We start from the raw sequence: 21,858 nt of genomic DNA, 5'->3' as shown, positions 1-21,858 counted from the left end.
GAAATCCACCACCCATTTCACCTCCCCCTCACTTCAAGCAGTGAAAACAGCTTCTGTCCAACTGTCACGTGAGATTTAAGCAGAAATGACAAGAAAGGCAGCTTTGTGCAACTCTTCCTGCAATTTTCCCATCTATGATGTACATGGAGAGATGGAGAATTCAACAAAATGCAGAGGAAAAAACAAAATTTCCAAGTAACAATAATACTGAGCATAACACAACCCTTCCACTGACCCACAGACCAGCCACCTGCTTCTCCTATGGGTATTCTACTGCTTTTTCCTGCAATTTATTGAAACAATATCAACAAAATAACAGGAATAAAGTCCCAAAGGAAAGTTTTTCCCCTAATGTTCCTCTGCCACTGCAAAATCCCCTCTTTAGGCAATGACCTAGAACTGTGGCAGGGTCTAGAGGCAGTGCCCTAGCCCAGACTCACCCTGATTCCATGTAAACACATGAATACCATGCCATGGATATAATTCTCTTGTAAAGGGATGCAGAGCAGCCCTGGCAGCAATCACTGCAGCAGCTCCACACAGAACTCTCCTGATTATCCCAGCTACAACCCTGCTAATGTGGCCCTCTGCTCTTTTTAAAGGAGCTTTTCACACACCTGCCTGAACCATGATTTGCTCATTTTGCAAGATCTAAGGCTTGTACCAGGCAACCTCTCTTAGGGGTATTTAACCCACATCACAGGTTAAACAGAGCACCAGTGTGAGTTCTGGGGAAGCAAATGGCTCACAGCCTTCATTATATGCATTACACAGTTTGGGTGGGTTAGGTGTTAGGTTATCAGAGTTTTTTTAAATATTTTAGTTTAGATTTTGATCCCAGGACATCTGCCCCAGTGGCCCATTATTATTAAAAATTCCCCTAAGCAGGTATGAAAAGCCTTTGAGATTTTCTGGCTCAAAACCACGAGGGAATGATCAATGGCACAAGACGATGAGCTGTGCTTGTGGAAGGGGCTGGCAACGAAGAACAACCCACAGACACACATCCAGAAATATCTAAATGTACAATCTTGAGGAGAAATGATCTTTCAGTTTTTCATCCTTCCCCTTGTCGAAGATTAAATATCAGTTTTGAATCTTGTTACCAAAAAGCTTTAAGACAGTGGATCCATCAGAGAGAAGAAAAGACATCTCCAGTTATAAGTTATAAAATCACATCCCCAGGCTACCAAGCCAACTTTCCTCTCCAAAATTCTTCATTATCCACAGAAATCTCATCCCCCTCCCCAATATATACACAACATCCAGAAGAGCTGGGAGGCTGGAAAAGCAAAGCAGGACTTGGCAGAGCTGTGGCAGAGGAGTCAGAAATCCCCAGGGCAGATGCAGGGGAAGGGCTGTGCTCTGCAGGGCACTCTGCTGTGCTGCAGCAATCCTGGTGTGGCTCCAGAGCCATCCATCCATGAGCCAGGCAGGGCAGGCAGCAGGGGCTGCCACAAGGATGATCCCCAGAGCAACCCACTGCCCTGCCAGGCTGCTCTTTCCAGATGATTAAGCCCAAGGATTGGGGGGAATTTCACAAATAAATCCTTAGAATATAGAGAAAGGAGGGGGAGGAGAGGACAGCAATGGCTGGAGGACGTTCAGCAGCAAAAGATGCTTTTTCCTGTTAGAGCAACAAAAATTCACAGTCACTAAACAAGTGGAGAGAGGACCTTTTAGCAGGAACAGCTGAGAGACTGGTTTGAGAATGAGAAAAAGCCCATTTTTACACAGTGAAAAGCTCTACCCCATGCAGCTATTTGTAGCTGGTAGAATACACTGGATTTCTTGCCTTTATCACCACAAACAAGAGGCTGTTTGTACTGTAAAGCTGCAAGTTCCACGGCCAGTACCAATGTCTGTTCCTTTATACTTCATCCCCCAATTTTATCATAAGCAAACATGCAGCTCACAGTTGCCTATAAATTTCATCCTCAAACTCTTCAGAACAAAACACCGTGTACTTTAATCTTAATGTACTCCCTATCAAAAAGATCCTGCTTGCAGGGTTTACAACTACTAAGCAGTAAAATACCAGGAGATAAGTTATCCTTGTTTTACAGAAGTAATAAAGGGACAGAGATTAAATAACTTATCTAGAGAGGGGGGAAAGTGACGTGCCCCAATTTTCAACTCTGATTTTTCCAGCTTTGCCCCAAGCTGTGCTGAAAGTGCTTTGGAAGGGCTCTTGAGAAGCTACTGCAGAGAAAATTATTTGCAAAAATTGAATTTCACACCCAGTTTTAATAAAACTTACACCCTGATAATTCAATAAGCAGGATGTAAAAAAAAAAAAACCTCACAAGTTTAAACAGCTCAGAGAATTTAAAGCTAGATGTTTGTCCACCTGCAATTATTTTAATGGAAGGCTTTGTGCAAGACCAGGACACTTCATAGGTGCTGCTCCACTCAAAAAAAAATTTAAAAAAATAAAGTGCCATGAGTGCTCAATCCAATAGAACAGGAGGAGCAAGCAGGAGTTTACAAGGAGTTTACAGGTCCAACTATTTTAAGCACATAGAGGAGAAAAAGCACATTTCTCACACATGATGTGCACCCACAGACACTTTATACTGATCATGTACTAGCTGGGACATGATGGAAACCAGGCAACTCCTTCAGCTCCCCATGGAATTGTGTAACACCAGGCAGGTGGATACAGCTGCCTCCCTGGAACCTGCCTTCAGTTTAACACCAAGCTGTCACCAGAAAATAAACATATAATTTCCTCCAAATACTTCTTCACATGCAATCTTCAATCCCTAAATCCTGAATGATTGACAAGGCATTGTTCCACAGACCCTTGGAAAGGTTATGTTTATAAAAACCTCTACCTCTCACCAAAAGAGGAAATGCTCAAGCAGTGTAAATTTGGTGTAGCAAGAAACTTGCATACAGATTAGCCCATTTATTTATTATGATGTTGCAAGATACTGTTTTATTAGCTTAATTTGTCTTTAGCAGCACTGGAGACTAAGGTAACTACAGCTGCATTGCTGGAGCCTATATAAAAAATCCCAGCCTTTGAAAAAGCATCTTCTTATTCTTGTACTTGCAACTCAGTTTTATTTGTTTTTTTAAAAGGCAGACTTATTTGAAGGAAATGAAGCTTTAAAAAGCTGGGTGGCTGTTGGCAAATATTTTATACCATTTCTCCACTTCAAAGACTGTTCATATCAGAGATTCTACAAAGTCCACAGCACGCTAAATTGACACAAATTCCTGACAGAAACAGAGCTTATGTGTAACCTACTAGTAAAATTCAGCTACCTGAATAATTAATATTTTTCAAATTAAGATTTCACTTAGCTCTCTGGGTGTCTAATATTAAAAATACTACCATTTGCTAATTTTCAGCTTCAGATCAAAATCAGAGAGCAGCCATGGCAATTTGGCACCAGAGAGGACAGAGTTTTGACATTTGCTTCAGTGAGGCATCATTTCACCCCTGGTCATGCCAAGCTGCTTCAGTTCATATTTCCTTCTTTCTTTCAGCTTTTTAAAATTTTTTCTCCTTTTACATCTCTTCTGAAATGCACTCCAGCGAGTTCCCAGCCCTCAAACAATGTGTTCTCAAAAGGTGCAGCCAAAAATGCCAATACAAATGAAATCTGTGCTGCAGCTTCTATGGAGCTGGGACCATTTTACGTCGTCTTGTCTGATATTAAAAACAAACAAACAAAAAAACACCAACCCACAAGAGTGAGCCATCTTGTTTCTTTCAAGTCTGAAGAAGCTTTGAGAGTGCAAAAACAAAGCAGCTAACAGTAATGAGTTACACAGAACCCCTCATCCATGTGTTTTGCTTCCAAGGGAGCAAGACGAAAACGCAACATCAGATACACATGAAATTCTGCACCTAATCTGCAAACCAGTTACCATGACTGCACATGCAAATTGGTCAGATAAAAGCCAGTCAGAGGAATAATTGGCTATTTGGAGGTACAAAATGACTAATTTATCACAGCCACCACATAAGTGGGGTTTTTTTTTCTTCTGCTTCATAATTGCTCCACTTAATTCTCCAAGTCCAACCTGGTATTTCAGATGCAATATGGTACAGTAAGTGCCAAAACAGATCCAGATCCATCCAGATCTCCACCACTCCTGTGACACAGGTCCAGACTTTCATCTGTGCCCCACAGTTGCTGGCAGGAAGTCAAGGCACAATTCTAAAGGTGACTGTAAAGAACCACCCATGCCCAGCAGCCTTGAACACTTCTCAGCAGGAACTGTGTGAACTCTGAAGAAGCCTGAGAAGCCACCAGTGCTGAATACCCCAGCGTGGGCTGCATCTCTGTGGTGTCTCCAACATCACTTGTGAGCCTGAACCTCCTGAACAAAGAATCTCCAATGACCAACCTTCAGCATCATTTTCCTGATGCTGTTCAGACTGTGCTTTCTGTAACTCGTTAATTTGCACAACTCTCATTTTCCTGCCTAGCAAAAATTCAGCACAAATATCAAACCCCATCAGCACCCAATCTTCCAGTAACTACAACCAACCACAGCTTCATTCTAGGTGCTCACAACCAAGGCAGGAGCAGAGCATTATCATTTCTCTCCTCATCCAGGAGGTGACTGGGCATCACTGACAAATGATGTCCTTTACTGGCAAACACAAAGAGCAGAGAGCTTCAACTTTAATGCCTCTTCTGCCTACTAAGATACCAACTATTCCTGCTGGAAGTATTGGTAATTTTCTTTTAATACTTTCTTCCTGGGGTATGAAATTAATTCAACTAAGGCAGAATTGTAAAAGAATACAGAAGGCAGAGCAGAACAGATCTGTATAAAATTTGACACTGCAATGCTTAGACTTGAAGGATGCCATGGCATCAAGCTTTCTAATAAACACTTCATTCAAGGAGGAAAGCCATCCTTAAATATTCTCTCCTTTAGGCACAGAGCAAATGGATCAGTTGCTAGTAATTATCTGTTTTCCCTGTACTTCAGACACTACCATCTGTGAATTGGGCCTAATATCTTGACAACAGTAATTGTGAAGTCTTACATGGCAGCAGATACACCACTCATTCCTTCTGAGGTTTATAACAAAACATCATCCTCTGCATATTTTCAGCCCAATAAAAAAGCATATCAGCCTCCTTCCTGCATAAAACTGCACCTCTCACACCAAACCAACAGCTGCAGGTAGGATGCAAAAATACATTTGTATGTGCAAAACTGTAAGGGAAACCGGGGCAAAAAGACAGTTTTAAGCACAGAAGTATCTCATTATGAGACTAGCAAGGCAAGTTTGTGGGGTTTTATGGTTAATTTTCAAGCCAACCTTCTCCTCATTGGATCAGGGAGTCCATGGTGTAACCAAGTGTTCTTTCTCTTGCAGCTGGGGCCAATAAAGCCCCTGGCTCCAGACAGGTTTCTCTTCTGGCAGGTGCCTCCCCATTGCTCCCTGTGCTCTCTGATGGCTCCATGTGTGCTGCTGGAGATGGGATTGGGTGTGCTCAGGCTCAGAAGGAAAAAGCCTCTGCCCAGATGTGCTAATCCCCTGTGGCAACCACTTCACCACACATGACCTCCGCTGGCAGGGCTTGACAAGGTCAATGACTGCTGTGCCACAGAGGTTACTTCTGCTCACTCAAGTCTCCAATGTGCACACAAGAGGGGCCCTCCCCCTCTTTTAGAACAATTAAGTGCTTTTTATTGAGAAATTTGCACAATTTACGTGCAATTTTCTCCCCGCACAACCAAGCTCCATTAAAGACATTTTCACACAGCAGAGCCAGCATTTAGCTGGGCTCAAACACTGATCTTATCCTCCTGACACTTTCTTCAATCCCTCTGTGGGATTACAGCTGGGAAAATGACACTGATTAGAAGAGCTCCTTCTTCCCCCACTCTCTGGATTTAATAACCAATACAGGCTTCTCCTTAATACAACACATGCATGGGATATGGTACAGAAAGAAAGACAGGAGGAGAAAAAAATAACAGAAGGCTAAAAAAGGAAGAATTATTGTGGGAACAGAGCTACAAATGCCATTTACAGAGTGAACTGCTTTTAACTTTCTGCCATCAAAAGGGTTAGATACCTCATCCAGTCCGAGGAACCAGCCAAGCACAAAAAAGCTTGTCTCCTCTTTCTCCCTGTCACATTGAAACTAATCACTGAAAACAAGGTAGAAATTGTGTTCTCAGAGCAATTAACTTGCAAGTGAGGTTTTATCTTCCCCAGTAATTCCTCCTACCCTCAGCCACTTCCCACTACCCCATATATGACCAACTTCAGAAGCTTAACCAAGACCAGAGTCACTCCAGCACAACCATCATTCTACACTACCCATTTCGGCAGACTTGGAAGACGACCTGAAACACAGGAAGAACATGTAGCTGCAATCCTGCTCCAAAGGCTCTGGCCATATTTGCAGGGTTTCTTTAATCAATACACATCTGCTGTGCATGCCCTCCTCCCCTGCATCCTGCCTGCCCTGTGCCAGAAGGGCATTTGCGTGGCTGTGCAGCCAGCCAGATCAGGGAACCAGGGAATTAGTTTTCCTGGCAGCATAAACGCTAGTGCTGGCACAAGGGAGGTAATCAGGACAAGCAGCCAGAGCAGGAAAGGACCATCCCCTTCAGCAAAAACACATACTTATGTCAGATTAAAGTGGTCACAGCCCCAGCTCCCTGCTCGCTCTCCCCCTGTTTCTGCAAGCGTGGGAACTACCCAGCAGCGTGGAAGATCAAGTTGTTTAGCTTTGCAAAAGGGTGTCCATCTAAGCACAGAGCTATTTTCACAGCTTGTTTCTTCTCTCACCAGCTTCTCCTCCCTTCAAAAAGCAAAAAAACAATTGAATCAAGGGGTTTGGATGCCATCAGTCACCATGTTCCTGTGGCCACGGCGCTGGGCTGAGCACAGCGGCCCTGGGCTCCGAAATGGAAGGGTGCTAACATTTTCCTCTGGCAAGGTAAACAAACCCGGCAGTACAAAGATTGAATGACTCCATGGAACAAAAGGGAAAATAAGGTCAAACCAGGAAAAAAAAAAAAAAAAAAAAAAAAAGAACAAGAAGCAAGAGAGATGAGAGAGATATGACAGATACAAACACACAGAGCAAAACCCCCAAGAGGCTGCTCGTTAGCTCTGAAGCTGAGCACATGGAAAAAGAGAAGAATTTACTTCTTCCTCAACTGGAATGTTTGCATAATTGTCACTTTCAATTCTACATAATTCCCCTTTCTACACATTTGTTTCATGTCTAGGCCACCATGCATGAAATAAATCCCTGTCTCGGAGCACGGCCTGTCTGTGTGACTCAGGGTGCTAAGGAGATTGGGTTTCCCGTTTATTCCTGTATTACATTCCAAGAAGGTGTGAACAATGCTGTATCAGACTTAAAATATCAACCAAACAGACATCCACCTCAGCCAGGACCACTTTGCTCAGGCAAATTTTTCAAAAGCCATAAAGCTAAGTGAACATGGTATTAGTCAAGCATTAATTAAATACCATTTTCCCCCCTCCCTGGGACACGTTCCAAGTGTTCCCAAACAAATAATTGAGTCTGAACTTTAAGGGTTATTTCTTCCCCCATCCCCAATTAAATTTACATGCACTTGCTTTTGGGATAGGTTCAATTTTCTTCATATTTAGTGCTGATACCCAGGTGCCCTATTAAAAAAGCTGAATTATAAGCTCAGATATTGAAATATCAACACTAATTAGGTCTTTTAGACACACATTTTTAGATGCTGTTTAGAAAATCTACATTAAAGAGAGCAGGGGCAAAGAATGAACTTTCAAAATTAAAAGGAGCAGCACTGGCTAATTAGGCACTCAGATCCTCATTCTTTTTTTAACAATAGAGACAAACACCATTTCAGTGGCCATAGTCTAAAGAGGACACAATATTATTTCTTTTTTGAGACTGAAGGAAGTAGAAAGCAAAGTTCAAATGCTGCTAAACAGAGGTGATATTTAAAGTTCATTCAACTTAAAAGCTTGGCAATGTATCATTAGAAGAATGAGAAAGTCCAAAACATTTTTGTGCATCGCAGCAAAGGTTTTACTTTGTAATTCAGCTGCAACTCAAATTCTGACCTCCTGAAAAGCACCTGCAAAAAGACATTCCAGAGGTTCTAGCTTGGCAGCTGCCTGGGAAGGCAGAGCCAAAGGGATGCACCAGGTGGGAAAACCTCCACAGCCTATTTTTGTTCCTTTCACCAGCATCAGGAACAAACTGCAAGATGCCAAAATTCACTCTTTTTGAAAAGGCTTGATCCCCATGAAGACACAAAGCCAGGTGATTTTTCCCCCATGTTTTCTCAGCTCCAGAAGCACACCAGTTAAGCTGCACTGCTGGGAGCTGTCACTGCCCCCAGGAACACAGATTCCCATGCTGGGAAGGGACCCCACACTCTCCCCACTTTCTGCTCCCTCACATCAAAATACCAGTCTCACATCATTATTAACTTCCTCCTAACTCAAAATAAGAGAGAATGCTCCAGTAAAATTGGTAAACGAAGCTACACTTTGCATTTTCCCCCATGTCTGTACTCTTACTGCATGTTTTATGTGTCTGGCTTTATGCTTTAGGCACAGACCCATTATTCCTACAGTATTCAGCAGAGACTCAGTGAATAATCACATTCTGCTTATGTTCATAACACTGTAAAGGTAACACTGGGAAAAAAACACCAGTGACTTCATCTGCTAAACATATATAAACAGGGAATGGGAATTTTAACACACACGAGCACAAAAGGAGGAAGACATGAAAGAACAAGGAGAATTAATTTTGCATTTGAGACAAAAATCTATTCCCTCTCTTCAGTAGCTGCTCCTTTTTGTCCAGGTAAGAGCACTGAACAGTGAAAATTCACCTGCAGGTTACTAGCAGATAATCAGAAATACACAAAAGAACAAACCAAGGAGCACCCCAAGGGAAGACAAGCTTTATTTGCCTGCAGGAAACACCAGAAGCTGCCCATTCACCAGCCCTGATGCTGACACATGCTCTGCATTACAGCATCTCACCACAATGCTCAAGAGCACCCCAATGCTGACCCCAACCCATGCCACAGGAGGACAGCAAACCTAATTAATTCCATTTTGGATGGCCAGCACATTGTACTTAAGACAGATAAACACCCACAGTTTACGCTCTGTCCTTTTTTAGGTCAAATTAGTATTTTTGCAGGTTGTATCAACCTTACAATTATCATCAAACATGCCCTGTTTGGGCCACACAGCCCCATGCCAAAACTCCACTGCAAACGTGCCACCAGGCGTGGTGTACGATTGCAGATACCATATCAGCAAACAGCTATTTAGTAGCAGTCACAGTTAGCTGACCTTCAGGCAGAAACTCAGTAACCTGATGATGATGACATTGCTGGCCCTGGATTGTCTGCAGCATTTATTTTGGCAGTGGCAGAGAAAATGCACAGATACATTTTGAGCAGGAAAGCAGAGCCCGAGAGCCAGGCTTTAACAGCCTCCCCTGGAACCCACCCACTGCACCTGAGCAGCACAGCACCTCAAAGAGTCACAGGAAAGAATATTATTATTATTATTGTGGCCTCAGAGCTGTGGCACAAGAGCGACAGTGTTTGGAGACCAGCAACTTTATAATTATAAAACCATGAGCATCTCGCGAGCAGAGGAGGACCAGGCAACACACTCAGAGACTCCACAATCCATCCATGTGTTTCTCAGGACATACCATCTTTGGTTTCTTACCTTCAGCTGTGTTTCCTCTGGAAACAGCTTGTGTAAACCATTTCCATTTTTTCTTTTTTCATTTTTCTTTAAAAAACATCCCACTTCAAAAATAATTCCTAGGAACCTACCAAGCAAACCAACTGCATATAGCTGTTTGTCTGAGGTGTCACCTGGGAGTTTACATTAGTTTGCACAGGTCCTGTTACAGCAGTTCCTTAACCTTTGGTTTGGAAACGGCCTGTCCCTACACATACCAAAACATTTTCTAACCAGGGTAAATGAGCTTGATGTTAATATGGGGCTCCTCTATCCAACAGCTGCTAAAAAGAGCATCTTTCCTTGCAAAAAGCCTAAAAGTTGCACAGGAGACCTAGTAATGAGCATGGGAACCTTTTCTGATTGAGCCCTGCAATTACTTTTGCCTAGATGCAGCTACAACTTTAATTTCCCAGTCACACCTCTGTGTGACTTAGCATCTTCCAGCAACATGGAAAAAAGTCACTTATGAGTATTAAAAATCTGTGTGAAACCAAGTTGCAGACCCTGGGCAGCCCAGAGGCTCTCACTCATGTTTCATCACCCCTCTTCCCACCACAAACAGCACTGAAACACCAGTGCCTGTGTCCTTCCCTGCACAGGTCACACTTGACCCTGCAGCCACAGCCATGGACAGGGACAGGACACAGCTCAGCTCCACACTGCCAGTGAGAACAGGCTGGGAACAAACCCCCACTGCTGCCAAACCCACCCCAGGGCTGCCCAGGGAGTGGGAACAGGGCTCCAAGGGACTTATCAGTTTGTCTGATGTAATCAACAACACTGCCATGTGCACACTGACACCAATGCACAGATCTCTGCGGAGTTTGATGGATGAGCTGATGGCAGGCGAGTTATAAAATCCATCTGCTTGGAAAACCATTGTCATTTTCAGCTAAAAATCGCACCAGCAAACTCGTATCACAACTTTGTACTATTCAGTGCCAAACTAGAATACCAGACTAAATCATGGTGTTCTTTCCTGGGCAGATCTTGCAAAATATTCAGTAACTCAACACTAATAGTAGTAGGACAGGTTTTTTTCCTTTTTTTTTTTAATGCTTTAGTTAAGCCTGAGAAAAAAAGGGAAGGCAGTTTTTGCCTACCTTGCAACAAAAGGTAGGTTTTTGCCTACCTCTCTTGAGATATGTCTGTTCTGCATCAGGAGAGTTTCCTAGTGAAGGCATGAATGAGTGCTGCTACGAGAAGCAAGATTATAAATCCAGAGCATCAGTAAGGATTGATGAAGCTTAGGGGAACTTAAGAAGCCTGAAGTCAAGGCTTGTGTTTTAGCTGTGAGAGGAGAACTAGAGCTCAGGGAAATCTCAGGCTGCGTTTGCACCACCAGCAATGCCCAGAGCAGGGCATGCCACAGGAAAGGCTCTCCCGCAGCTGACGTGGGGCAGAGGAGAAAGAGAAACATTTCCCTAGGAGTTTGTACAAGGAGATTTTGCCATCAGAGGCTCTCCCATCACCTCCTGGTGATGCACAGACAGCACTCACGTCAGGCTGAGGCAGTTCCAACACGTCACAGGAGTTTCCCTGAGTGGCACCTCCAGCTCCCAGCAGCGGCACAGCCAGGCTGACACAGGCACCGATGAAAGGACTTGCCCAGAGCTCCGTGAGAGGAAACTTGTGGTGGAGTCAGAAAGAAAACCCCGTTATCTCAGCTTCCGGACCCCTCTGCTTAACCGCCAGACCACAAAACACTTTTATTGTAGGATAACATTGCAACAAATAGCTGTTTTCTCTTAGCACAAAACCCGCTTTGCAGTTTTACTTTTAAAAATCCATTTTTTACTCCAACTCCCTAGGACTTCGAGCCAGCCCTGTGACTTGGCATAAACAATTTCTCCCTCCTTTGCATGCCCCAGTTTTATTAAGTAATCCCCATAAAAGCAATTACTGAGCTTTGGACTGAAAAATAACTAGGGAAAAAAAAAAAAAGAGAGACAGCAAATTCTGCATATCTTTATTTGCATACGGATTCCCTCCCTCCCCCTTTCTAAGGGTTTTGCCATGAGGTCTTTTATGTCTCTTTCAATAATCATATAATTATATGATTCCTAAAGTACACGCTGGCAACACTTCAGGGGATTTTAGTCATTACAGGTGACAAGACTTTTCTCTCATGTCTAATGCTCGCTAGGATTTCCTTCCACTTCATTCACAGATAAGATGAAGAACCCAGTGACAACCAAAATGCTCTCACAGACAGATTTTGGGAGGATCAGCCCTTTTCCTTCCCCATTACAGATGCAAGGAAATGGTCAGAACTGAACTGGAATGAACTTCAATTGGAATGAAGCACTTTTTCAATTAAGCAGCCCATCATTTTTCCCAGGCCCCACATCCAACTATTTTAATGGCTTTCACATTTTTTCTTTAATTTTACAACCTGAAAGAAATGCCAAGGTTCCATCAAGGACTGAGAATGCCATAATTCCATTTCTTCCAATGGCTGCAAGTTATTAACAAGATGTCAAAACATCATAATTATTTTATATCAAGTGTGACTGATTCCATAAACATCTCTTAGCTGCACGCCATCCTGAGTCTCACTGCCCCTGAGTGCAGGTATGTGCTCAGGCTAAATGGAGTTAAGAGGCTGCGCATTCTCTCCCACAGCATTACAAGAGAGATTTAAGAGCCACCAAAACATCAAGAGCAATAATGCATTTTATTACCTGATGCACTTGATGTCATTGTAAGCTTTGAGATGTTGTTTTCCTTGAAACTCTTTGGGGGTTTTTCCTCCTCTCTACAAATAAGAGCTCCAAGGAAAACAGCTGCAGCTTCAGTAAGGATGAGGAGGGGTTAAAGGAACAAGTTTGGAGTCCTTCAGTAGCCACTCAACAACTAGCAGCTCTGAATTACCATTTGTTTCCCAACTTGGGCTGCTCCTAACTTCAGCATCTCATCACTAAGTACAGGTTAGGTCAGGGACACCCTAGCACTAGAGTGAATCAATCTATATTTAAAATTGGGGAGGAAAACAGCAAAGCACCAATTACTGTCTTATATTTCTGAAGATGAAGGAACATCTGTTGAAGGGCAAGGTAACACAATGATATCAAACCACAAGCACTATAAGCTTCACATTGAGACTACAGGCACAACTGCATCATGCATATGTATTTTCTCAATTCCTCTCTATGACAACCTGTGCAGAAGAGAGAGCAAGGCAGGCTGTGGGCAGAGCAGAGGAGCCCAAGCACGGCTCCTTGCCCTGCTGACCGTGCACGGCAGCCTCAAAATAGAACATTTAACTTCAAATTGCCACGTTTGTGTGGCACTATAGATAGCCAGCACAAGATTTAAAAAGCTTTGCTCTGAGCACAAAGGGAGAGACAGGAATGGTGCAAATAAGCCCATGTTTTGCAGCCAGTGGCGCAGGGAAATAATTTTGATCCCTTCAATCCCCTTATCCATGCCAACCACTGACCTTGCAGATGCAACTTTTGTTCAAGTTCAGTCCCTTTTTGGCTCCAAGCAAGACAGAGCTACAAAGGAAACACTCTCCATTCATCCAGGATCACCCAAGCACAGTGCACTCAGCTGCCCCACGCTCCTGTTAGCCAGGTAATTCTGCACTTCACGTCTAGTCACTCAGTACAAAATAATTAAGCTGCAAATGGTGACACTCACCTCTCTGCCTGTCACTGGGGCCTGGCTGGTGCAGGTGGGAGCCCCACAGCTGGTGCAGTTTGTACCTGCCCAGCTTTCACAACTCCTGCACCAGAGGAACTGGACCGACAACTCTACAACTCCGCACAGGTCGGTTTTGCCTGGGCGGCTCAGAGCTGGTTAACCCTTGCCTCCATGCTCAGCGTTTCTGGCTTTGGAACATCAAGACTGATTCCTCTTTCAGCATCAGAGCAGGATTCTTAATAGTTCATTAGTTTTCAAAAAGAGACTATTTCTCAAGGAGATGGACCAGGGCTGGTAACACTGTGCTCCAAGTCTTTTGTCTCAGAAGAGCGTGGCTAGAACAGTCACAGCCCCCACTGTGCTGAACACAGCAGAGCCAGGAGACATTTAAACAGCAAGAGCCACTTCACCTACATAAAACTCTTTTATACATTTACCATGATAAACTGGAGGCATTAAAGTGCACTGAATTGGAAATTGTTCTCACTTAGAGCTGGATGTTCACCTACAACCGATACCAAGATGCACACCCTACGCACTGTATTTCAAATCTTTATTTTAAAAAAAACCCAAAGTGCATCAAGCAGGAAACAGCGTTTCAGTTCTGCTGATACTGTTCTCTTTCGAGTACTTGCTGCAGCACCACAGACTGCACAATATTCCCTCATCGTGCACCACCAGGACAAAGCCCAAAGCTGGAGAAGCTGAAGCTGCAAGCACATTCTGACAAGGCTACACCCACACAAGGTGCACACAGGTTTGGGATCTGTGTGCTTGCAAAGCCTGACACAGGGGAGCAGCCTGCTGTGGCTGTGCATGGAGAATTTCACACCTCACCCAAAAAAAGCAGGGAAGCAAAAGGGGGAAAAACCAAACCACCCCAAAGCCTTTCTATCAATGTGTCTCCAGCCACAGTACAGCACCTCTGCACCAAAATGAATTTTTTCACAAGTGCAGTTGCATGACCACCAGCCCTTGTGCAGAGCAAGCAGGGATCCACCAAAGAAACAACACGAAACACCAGGCTGATCTCATCCTACCCAGCTCCATTCTTCACTGCTATTTTCCCAGAAAGCAGCATTGTGACAGTCAGTCTCATTCTGTGAAATAACTGAGATAAACGATAAAAAGTGCATCTTCTTAGCGTACTGAGAGCACAGTAAAGTTTTCAGTTCTTACTAGGCATGAAGTCAAATCACACTACTGCAAGTAAAGATTTATTATCTGAATTAAGTGGAACACTAGTTCTATTATGTCCTTTTTATTACAAAAAAAATCTTACCTGTGCAATACACAGTACCTTATTTTTTAAAAATGGTATAGATTCTAATTAATTTTAAAACTGAATATATCTTCTGAATTTCTTTGTGATGGTTGGTCTACTTGACATTTCAGCAAATTTCACCTCACGTTTTGTCCCAGGTTTCAGTGCTCAAGAAAGCCTGAGCAGTTATACTATGGGAAACGACTTCAGAAAAATTGGTAGGATATTAAAAGGTCATCCAAAACACCCAGATAGACAGAATCAACTGCAGTTTGAGTTAAAATGAAACCTCAGGTAGGGATGAGTGTGACCCCTGAGCAATTCCAGGCAATTTCCTCTCTTCAACACCCCTGCAGCCACTTTATGTGCACTAAAGGTGCAGGGATGGCCCCAGGCAGGGGCTGCAATTGCCATGCACCCCATCACTCCTTTAACCCTGGCAGGTTTCACCCACGAGACAGAGAACTCCCCATCCAGCAGAAGAGCTGCATCCTTCCTCACCACCCCACCAAGGTTTGCAGGAAACATTGCTCCCCCCAGCTCCTGGGCCAGCTGAGCAGATTCTTCAGGCTTTGCAGAGCTCTCCCCCTCTGATTTAATCACCTCTGACTCCTCAACAAAGATACCTAGAGTACCTGCTTCAGACAAGATGCAAAAAAAAAAAAAAAAAAAAAAAAAAAAAAAAAAAAAAAAAAAATCAACAGCTAGGAGAACAAATCAATGGAGACTAGCAAGCCTTCAGGAAAACCAAAAGGCATTTAGAGCCTTTAGAGCATCATCCAGAAAATCATTAGCTTTCCTGGGGTTAAAAGCACTTTTAAAGAGGAATAACTGGCCATCAGAAATGCTAGCTTGATACACCAGCACGTGACAATTAAGTAGAAGGAAAAAAACACTTAAATATCTAGAAACTTGTTTTAAAACATAGCTATGGAAAAATCTAAGCTGTTAAGCAGACAGAGAGAGAGATGGTGACAAATCAGAAGTTCCATCGCTAGGTCAGTGGAGCCAGCCCAAAACCCTTGGAACAGGAAACTGCAGCTAAATACATTGGTTTTCTTATCAATGAGAGATCAGAGCAACAGTAACAGGACAGTGTACAGCACACATGTGAAAACAGCCTTATCAAGATGACAGTCATGGATTTTGTCCAGAAGCCTACTAGGAGCAATAGGCTGTCCAAGCTCTGCTGCACCAGGCAGGAACAGCAGGGAAGGAAGGGGCTGAGAGGCAGCACTGCCAGAGCTCTGGACACAAACAGGGAGAGGGTAAAGCATTCATCTCCTTGGGGCACAGCTGGGCCCCGGCTCGGCTTGGCTTGTAAGGGCAGCATCTCCGCTCCAACACCACGTGCAGCGAGTCAAGGTCTGCCCCTTTTCAGCTCAGGGCTGCTTCTGCACAACACTCCACACACGTCTGAGCAGGGATTCTCAACGAGATTCTGTAAACAGGTTAAACATTCCTCAAAAAAAACCCCTACACACACACACACACACACACACCCCTCAAGAAAGTTAAAATTTCCATTCAGGGCTCCAAAGCTTTGCTGGAATCTGTAAAAATGATAAACAACAGCCAAAAAGAAAACACAACCCCTTGTCTTTTCAACTACTTTGGGAGAACAATTGCTCTCAAAGATCGCATTCATTAACATTCTGATGAAGTTCCCTTTTAGCGCTGTTTTTCATACTTGAAAGGAACAGCTATGATCAGAGAGAGCCCTCAACTACCGACTCACTCATTTAGATTCTCTCGCTCTGATTCACCAATCACCTTCAAGAATAATTAGCAGCTTCATCTGAACGTAATGAATATACACACATGCTCACATCCACACCATTCATTCTGGAAGGAGGGCAGAAATCCCCCTTTCCTCAGCCCTGGCACTGCACCCATCTCCTGGTGGCTTTTCCAGTCTCACTGACCACCCCAAGCCAAAACTACATTTCCAGGTTAAGTCCAAAGTCGTGGTGAGTGGCTGGGTACTAAAAAACCCCAAATAAAACACCACTACACACACACACATCAGCCCTAAACTGCATGAAACCGGAGCTGGATTTATACAGGAAGATCCAGGGGAAGGAAGAGAAAGGAGAAGTTTTAACTTCTTCTACACAGAAAGAGGCTGCTGCATGTGTGTCTGTGGGGCTTTGTTTTTCACTTAATTTAAAATATATATATATATATAATCAACTCAGTCTTTATTTGGAAGATGGTAAGATAGGAGATAAATAAGTCACAAGTATAGCCACATGGTTTTCAGATGACAACTGCCAAGGAAAGGAAACATTGCCACATGAATTAAAATACAAAATGCTTAAAATTCACACCAGAGAGCTAAAGGAGACCTCAAAGCCACCCCTCAGTATTGACCTTAACTGTTCATACTCCCGGGTCAACACAAAGGAAGAATATATATATTTATTCTATAAAGCACCCTTTATTTACAGGAACACCAGCAGTGAGAATTTCCTGCAGTGGGGAAGGGGAATTCACAATATGGTGAGATACAAAGAAAAACAAACCAAAAACCACCTTACCTCTCCCAAATGATTCTACCATTAAGTTCTACCTAAACACTGAGAAATTGCATTTCCAAGGGGAAACCCAAGCCTTGGTTATTCTATTAAACATAATCAGAGACCACTGTAACATCAAGAAACAAACCAACCTAGAATACCACAATAAACTACCACATATGCAACAAAAGCTCCTTTTAAGGATTAAAAAATTAAATAAAATACTTTTTTATTTCAGTACTGTCCCTAAGCCATACACTCACTTCTAACTTTATTCCCCCTCATGGGCATAGAAGGTTTCAATTCTTATTTATTTTTTAAAAAGCATTACAGCAGATTTTAAATCCTCTTAAAAAACCAATGTGCACCAAAATACAGATTTCCTCCAAAGCAGAAGAAAACCACCTGTTGCAGCCAAGTTCATCAGAGAACACAGTTCCACACCACACAAAATGACCTTGCCATTTCACTCATTTCCATGGCTGTATACTGCTTTAAAGTGCTTTTGCCTTGACCATCCCCTTCCCTTGCTGCTGCATGACATCTGCCAAACATCACCCATGGTCCAAAGCAGTGGGAAAAAAAAAATCCACACAATGTATTTTCTTTTTTTTTAGTTTCACAGGGATTTAGGGAATGCACACCATCATTACCCCCAAGAACACAACCTGAAACATAACACACCTGGTTGGTGTGAAACAGGAGAATTCTGCTCACACTTCTCCCTCTGAGGTGTCAACCACCATGGCTGCAGAGGTGCGCACGTTTTCTAACATCTTGGCAAATACACTATAAATGAGTTCATTTCAGGTGGTGTTCTCTTACATGTTGGTAAATAGAGTAGAAATCAGTTAATTTCAGGAAAGCGTTCTAGCACGTGTTGGTAAATACACTAGAAATAGGTTAATTTCAGGTGGTGTTGTCTGACATGCTGGTAAACATTGTAGATATCAGGTAATTTCAGGAAGCTGTTCTAGTACATGCTTGTAAATATAGCAGAAATGGGTTAATTTCAGGTGGCATTGAAGTTTTTGGCAAGAATTTTAAAGCGGATCATTTTGCAAAGACTTTTTTTTTTCTTTTTAAAGAAAAACCAGAAGTGCTTCCACAAACAGAAGTACCTTGGGGTGGCAGATATTTCAGGTCACTTTTTACCCTCGTGTACCTTATTATCAAGGTTTGGCTGATTCAATGACAAGGCTCTCCCCATGTGAAAAGCCCAGAGTTTTCCCCATCAGCCTGGAGGGACTGCACTATCATTTGAATTCTATTTCCTGATAATGTGCTCATCATGGTAGAAAATTTCTGCAGGAAGATGAATTTTACTTTCTTCCCTGACAGCTCAGTAGAGACTCAGGGGTTTAATTGGACCTATCTGCTGATGCATATTTGACTAAGAGCATGCCCAAGAAAAAGAAAAAAAATAAGGTTATACAGACAGGTCTAGGGCTTGGTTTAGAGGCACAGGAGAGCAGATTGCTCACTCATTATCAGTTTTGCATACACAGAGTAGTCAGCTTTCCTGTCAGGACAACACCCCACAAATGACAGCACAAAAAGCCAAAGAGCAGCCATCACCAAGCTAACACAAACCTTCCTGCCTCTCCAGCACCTGCACACCCAGAGCTGCTCAGGGCTGGATGTCCCTGCTGAGCAGAACCCCTGGCTCCCCAAACAAGGGTCCTGCCACCAGGGCAGATGGCCAAGGCCACCTCTGGCACCTCCACGGGCACACAGGGACCATCCCTGGGACTCTCAGGAGTTGGTCCTGCAGGCAAAAACCTCCAAACAACCACGGTGCCACCAGAGGCCTGCGTGGCTGGAGGGGTGTGGGCTGGGGAGCAGCAAAGCCCAGGAACAAAATGGGACCTCAGAGCGTGAGCCAAAGGCATTAAAGATCCCAGGGCAAATCAGAGAATTCATCAGCCCACGCACAACTCTTCACTGCTGTAACACAGGTTAACAGATACACAAGAGGCAGGAAATCCAAAGCAAGGAGAGCACCCAAAACTTTGCCCACATCTCCACCATGGTGTGTCAAACAAAGTGGGCAAAAGCACCAGAATTGCTCATATTTACTGGGAATTCAAGTTCTTACACCCAACAAGCAACTTGTGAGGTGCTTCCTCTCCACAACTCACTTCTTCCAACTGTACACAAACAAAGCAAAAATCAAAAGCCAAAGTCATGGTTTGTCAATGCCCCTCTGAAAATATTAAATTTCCTGCTCTGCTTAACTTAGCTCAGACAAGGCAGGCAGTATTTGCTCAGCAAATATTGTTTGTAATAAGTTAGACAAGCAATATTTTTTGCCAGCCTATTAACACCAGAAAAATATGTACAGTCAACAAGAGATGAAGAATTTGTTCAATTACTTCAAAAATGGGAATTACAACCGAGGGATTATTATCCATTTAAACATCTCTTTTCCACAAAATGTCAAACACTAGCCATTTGCTAACAATCTCCGGAGACAGATAAAGTAACATTTTGGCAATGCAAACACAAACTCCCGAGCTGGAGGAGGGGGGAGCGGGAGGAAGGAGGGCGGGAGGGGGGAAGCTCCACCATTCACAACAATGCCGGACCATCCCAACACGCCAGGAATATTTTGCAGCCAATTAAAACCCCAAACAAACACTGGACTTGCCCGGAGTGATGGCGAGCACCGGCCGGAGCCGGGCAGAGGAGGGAAGCAGCCAGGAGAAGGGGGGGCAGCCAAGTTGCCAGCGGATCACCGGGGCTGGCCCGGCACCCTCCTGCCCGCAGCCCCGGGATCCCCCCGGGCTGACACCAGGATTAATGCACGTTAATTGCTATTTGCAAAATTCAGCAGCCTGAAAGCGCCGCGCTTCCTTTCTCAAATCCTTTTTTTTTTTTTTTCCCCTCCTTCCCCCCGTTCCTTTTCCCTTCCAACCCCCTCCCCGCCTCCCCAGCCCCCGCCCCGCGGGAGGGCAGAGCCCCCCGGCCCCCGGCGCCCTTACCTCCAGCGCTTCCAGGGTGTTGAAGCTGGCGATGGCGAAGCCATCGATCAGATCCTCTTCCTGGGAGCTGGACTCGCGGCGGCGGCGGCGCGGGGGCCGGGCGGCGCGGGCGGCGGGCGGCGGGCCCCGCGGGGCGGTGCAGTTCTGGCCGCCGTTCTCCTTGCCGGGGCTCGGCTCCTTCTCGGAGCCCGAGGAAGGGCTCTGGTTCCGCGGGTCGCGGGCCGCCGCCTCCCGCCGCCGCACGCGGTCCCGCTGCGACCTCGACCTCCGGCTCTGCCGGATTTTCCCATCCATCGCCGAAGAAGAAGCAAATTAAAAAAATTTAAAAATAATAATAATAATAATTAAAAAAAAATTTTAAAAAATGAAAATGACAAGGCCAGGAGCGAGGGGGGGGTGGGTGGGAGTGGGGGGGGCGCGGGGGGGAGAGTAAAGTCGCCCCCCTCCAACTCACCGCTTCCCCTCTCCAAACCCCGGAGCCCTTAAAAAATAATAGTAATAATTAAAAAAAAAAATCAACAACAACAACAAAAAAATCCTGCTGTTCAGAGCCTCGGATCCAGGGCGATGATAATCCACAGAGCAAGGCTGGGTGGCGGTGGCGGTGGGGCGAGCGGCACACACACACAAAAAATATTAAATCCACGGAATGACCTTGACAAATTTCCACCCCCCGCCTCCCCCCACCCCCCCAAAAAAGCAACGACGGGAAGAGGAGGGGAGGAAAAAAAAAAAAAAAAAAAAAAGAGAAGGGGGGGAAGATTTATCTGGATCAGGACGAGGACACCTCGGATTCACTCGGCGCGGAGGAGAGAGGCAGATCCAGGAGGCTCGACCCAGCTCGGGATAATCCAGGCGCGGCGCCCCCTCCCCGGGGGCAGCGCCGCTCCGGGGCCCCGCTCCGGCCGCCGCGCACCGCCGGGGGGGCCGCCGCCGCCGCCGCGCTCGCCGCCCAACTTTCTTGCCGCGGAACGAGCGAGACAATCCCTGGGCAGCCCCCGCCGCCGCCCGCCGCCGCCGCCGCCGCCGCCGCCCGCCGCCGCCGCCGACCCCTCCTCGCCGGGCGCCGCCGGCGGCTCGCAGCCCCCCGCCGGCGCGGCGCGGCGCCCCCGCCGCCGCCGCCCGCTGCCGGATGGCGCTCGCCCGCCCGCCCCAGCCCGGCCGCCCGCGGCGCGGAGCAGCCCCGGCCCCCAGAAGCCGCTCAGTCGGCGCTGCCCGGATGCCGCCCCATTCTCCCCGAGCTGGGACGCGGCGCTAGCACCGCCCGGCCGGCCGCGCATGAGCAGGGCTGCCAGCTGCGCGTCATTCCCCGGCGCAGGCCCGGCCGTGCCCCCGGCCCCCCCCCTTCCTCCTCCTCCTTCCCGCCCCGCCGCCGCCTCACCTCCCCTCAGCGCGGGCCGGGGGCGCCGGCGCCCGCCCCAACCCCCGGGAAAAGTTTCCCCCGACCCGGCTCCCGCCCCGCGGCCCCGGGACACGGAGGGGGCAGCGCCGCGGGCCGGGACAGGGGATGGAGGGGCGAGCCGACGGCATGGAGGGGAGCCGGGGCCGGGGGACTAGCTGAGGCGAGCGGTGGGAGCGGGGCTGAGCTGCGGGATGGGCTGGGGTCAAACGATGAGCCCAGGGCCAAGGAGTGAGCTGGAGGTCAGAGGGTGAACCTGGGACAGGGAACGAGCTGCAGGAGGAGTTGGGGATTGAACGCTGAACCGAGGGTCAGGC

General features: G+C 45.7%; 1 protein-coding gene across 2 annotated transcripts in view; it reads right to left on the bottom strand.

Moving 5' to 3' along the window:
• The window catches only part of FBRSL1 (fibrosin like 1), a 496,130-nt gene extending 475,317 nt beyond the window's left edge, over positions 1-20,813 (bottom strand). For both annotated transcript variants that reach the window (XM_059485477.1, XM_059485478.1), the window contains exon 1: positions 20,143-20,813. In XM_059485477.1, coding sequence (XP_059341460.1) covers positions 20,143-20,436 — 294 coding nt within the window. In that variant the 5' untranslated portion in view covers positions 20,437-20,813. The remainder of the gene's footprint in view (positions 1-20,142) is intronic.
• Between the last annotated feature and the right edge of the window lie 1,045 nt (positions 20,814-21,858).

Source organism: Ammospiza nelsoni, chromosome 18 (assembly GCF_027579445.1).
Source record: "Ammospiza nelsoni isolate bAmmNel1 chromosome 18, bAmmNel1.pri, whole genome shotgun sequence".
Taxonomy (NCBI): domain Eukaryota; kingdom Metazoa; phylum Chordata; class Aves; order Passeriformes; family Passerellidae; genus Ammospiza; species Ammospiza nelsoni.
Note: the sequence above shows the minus strand (reverse complement) of the source record. Positions and strands in the feature narration are given on the sequence as shown.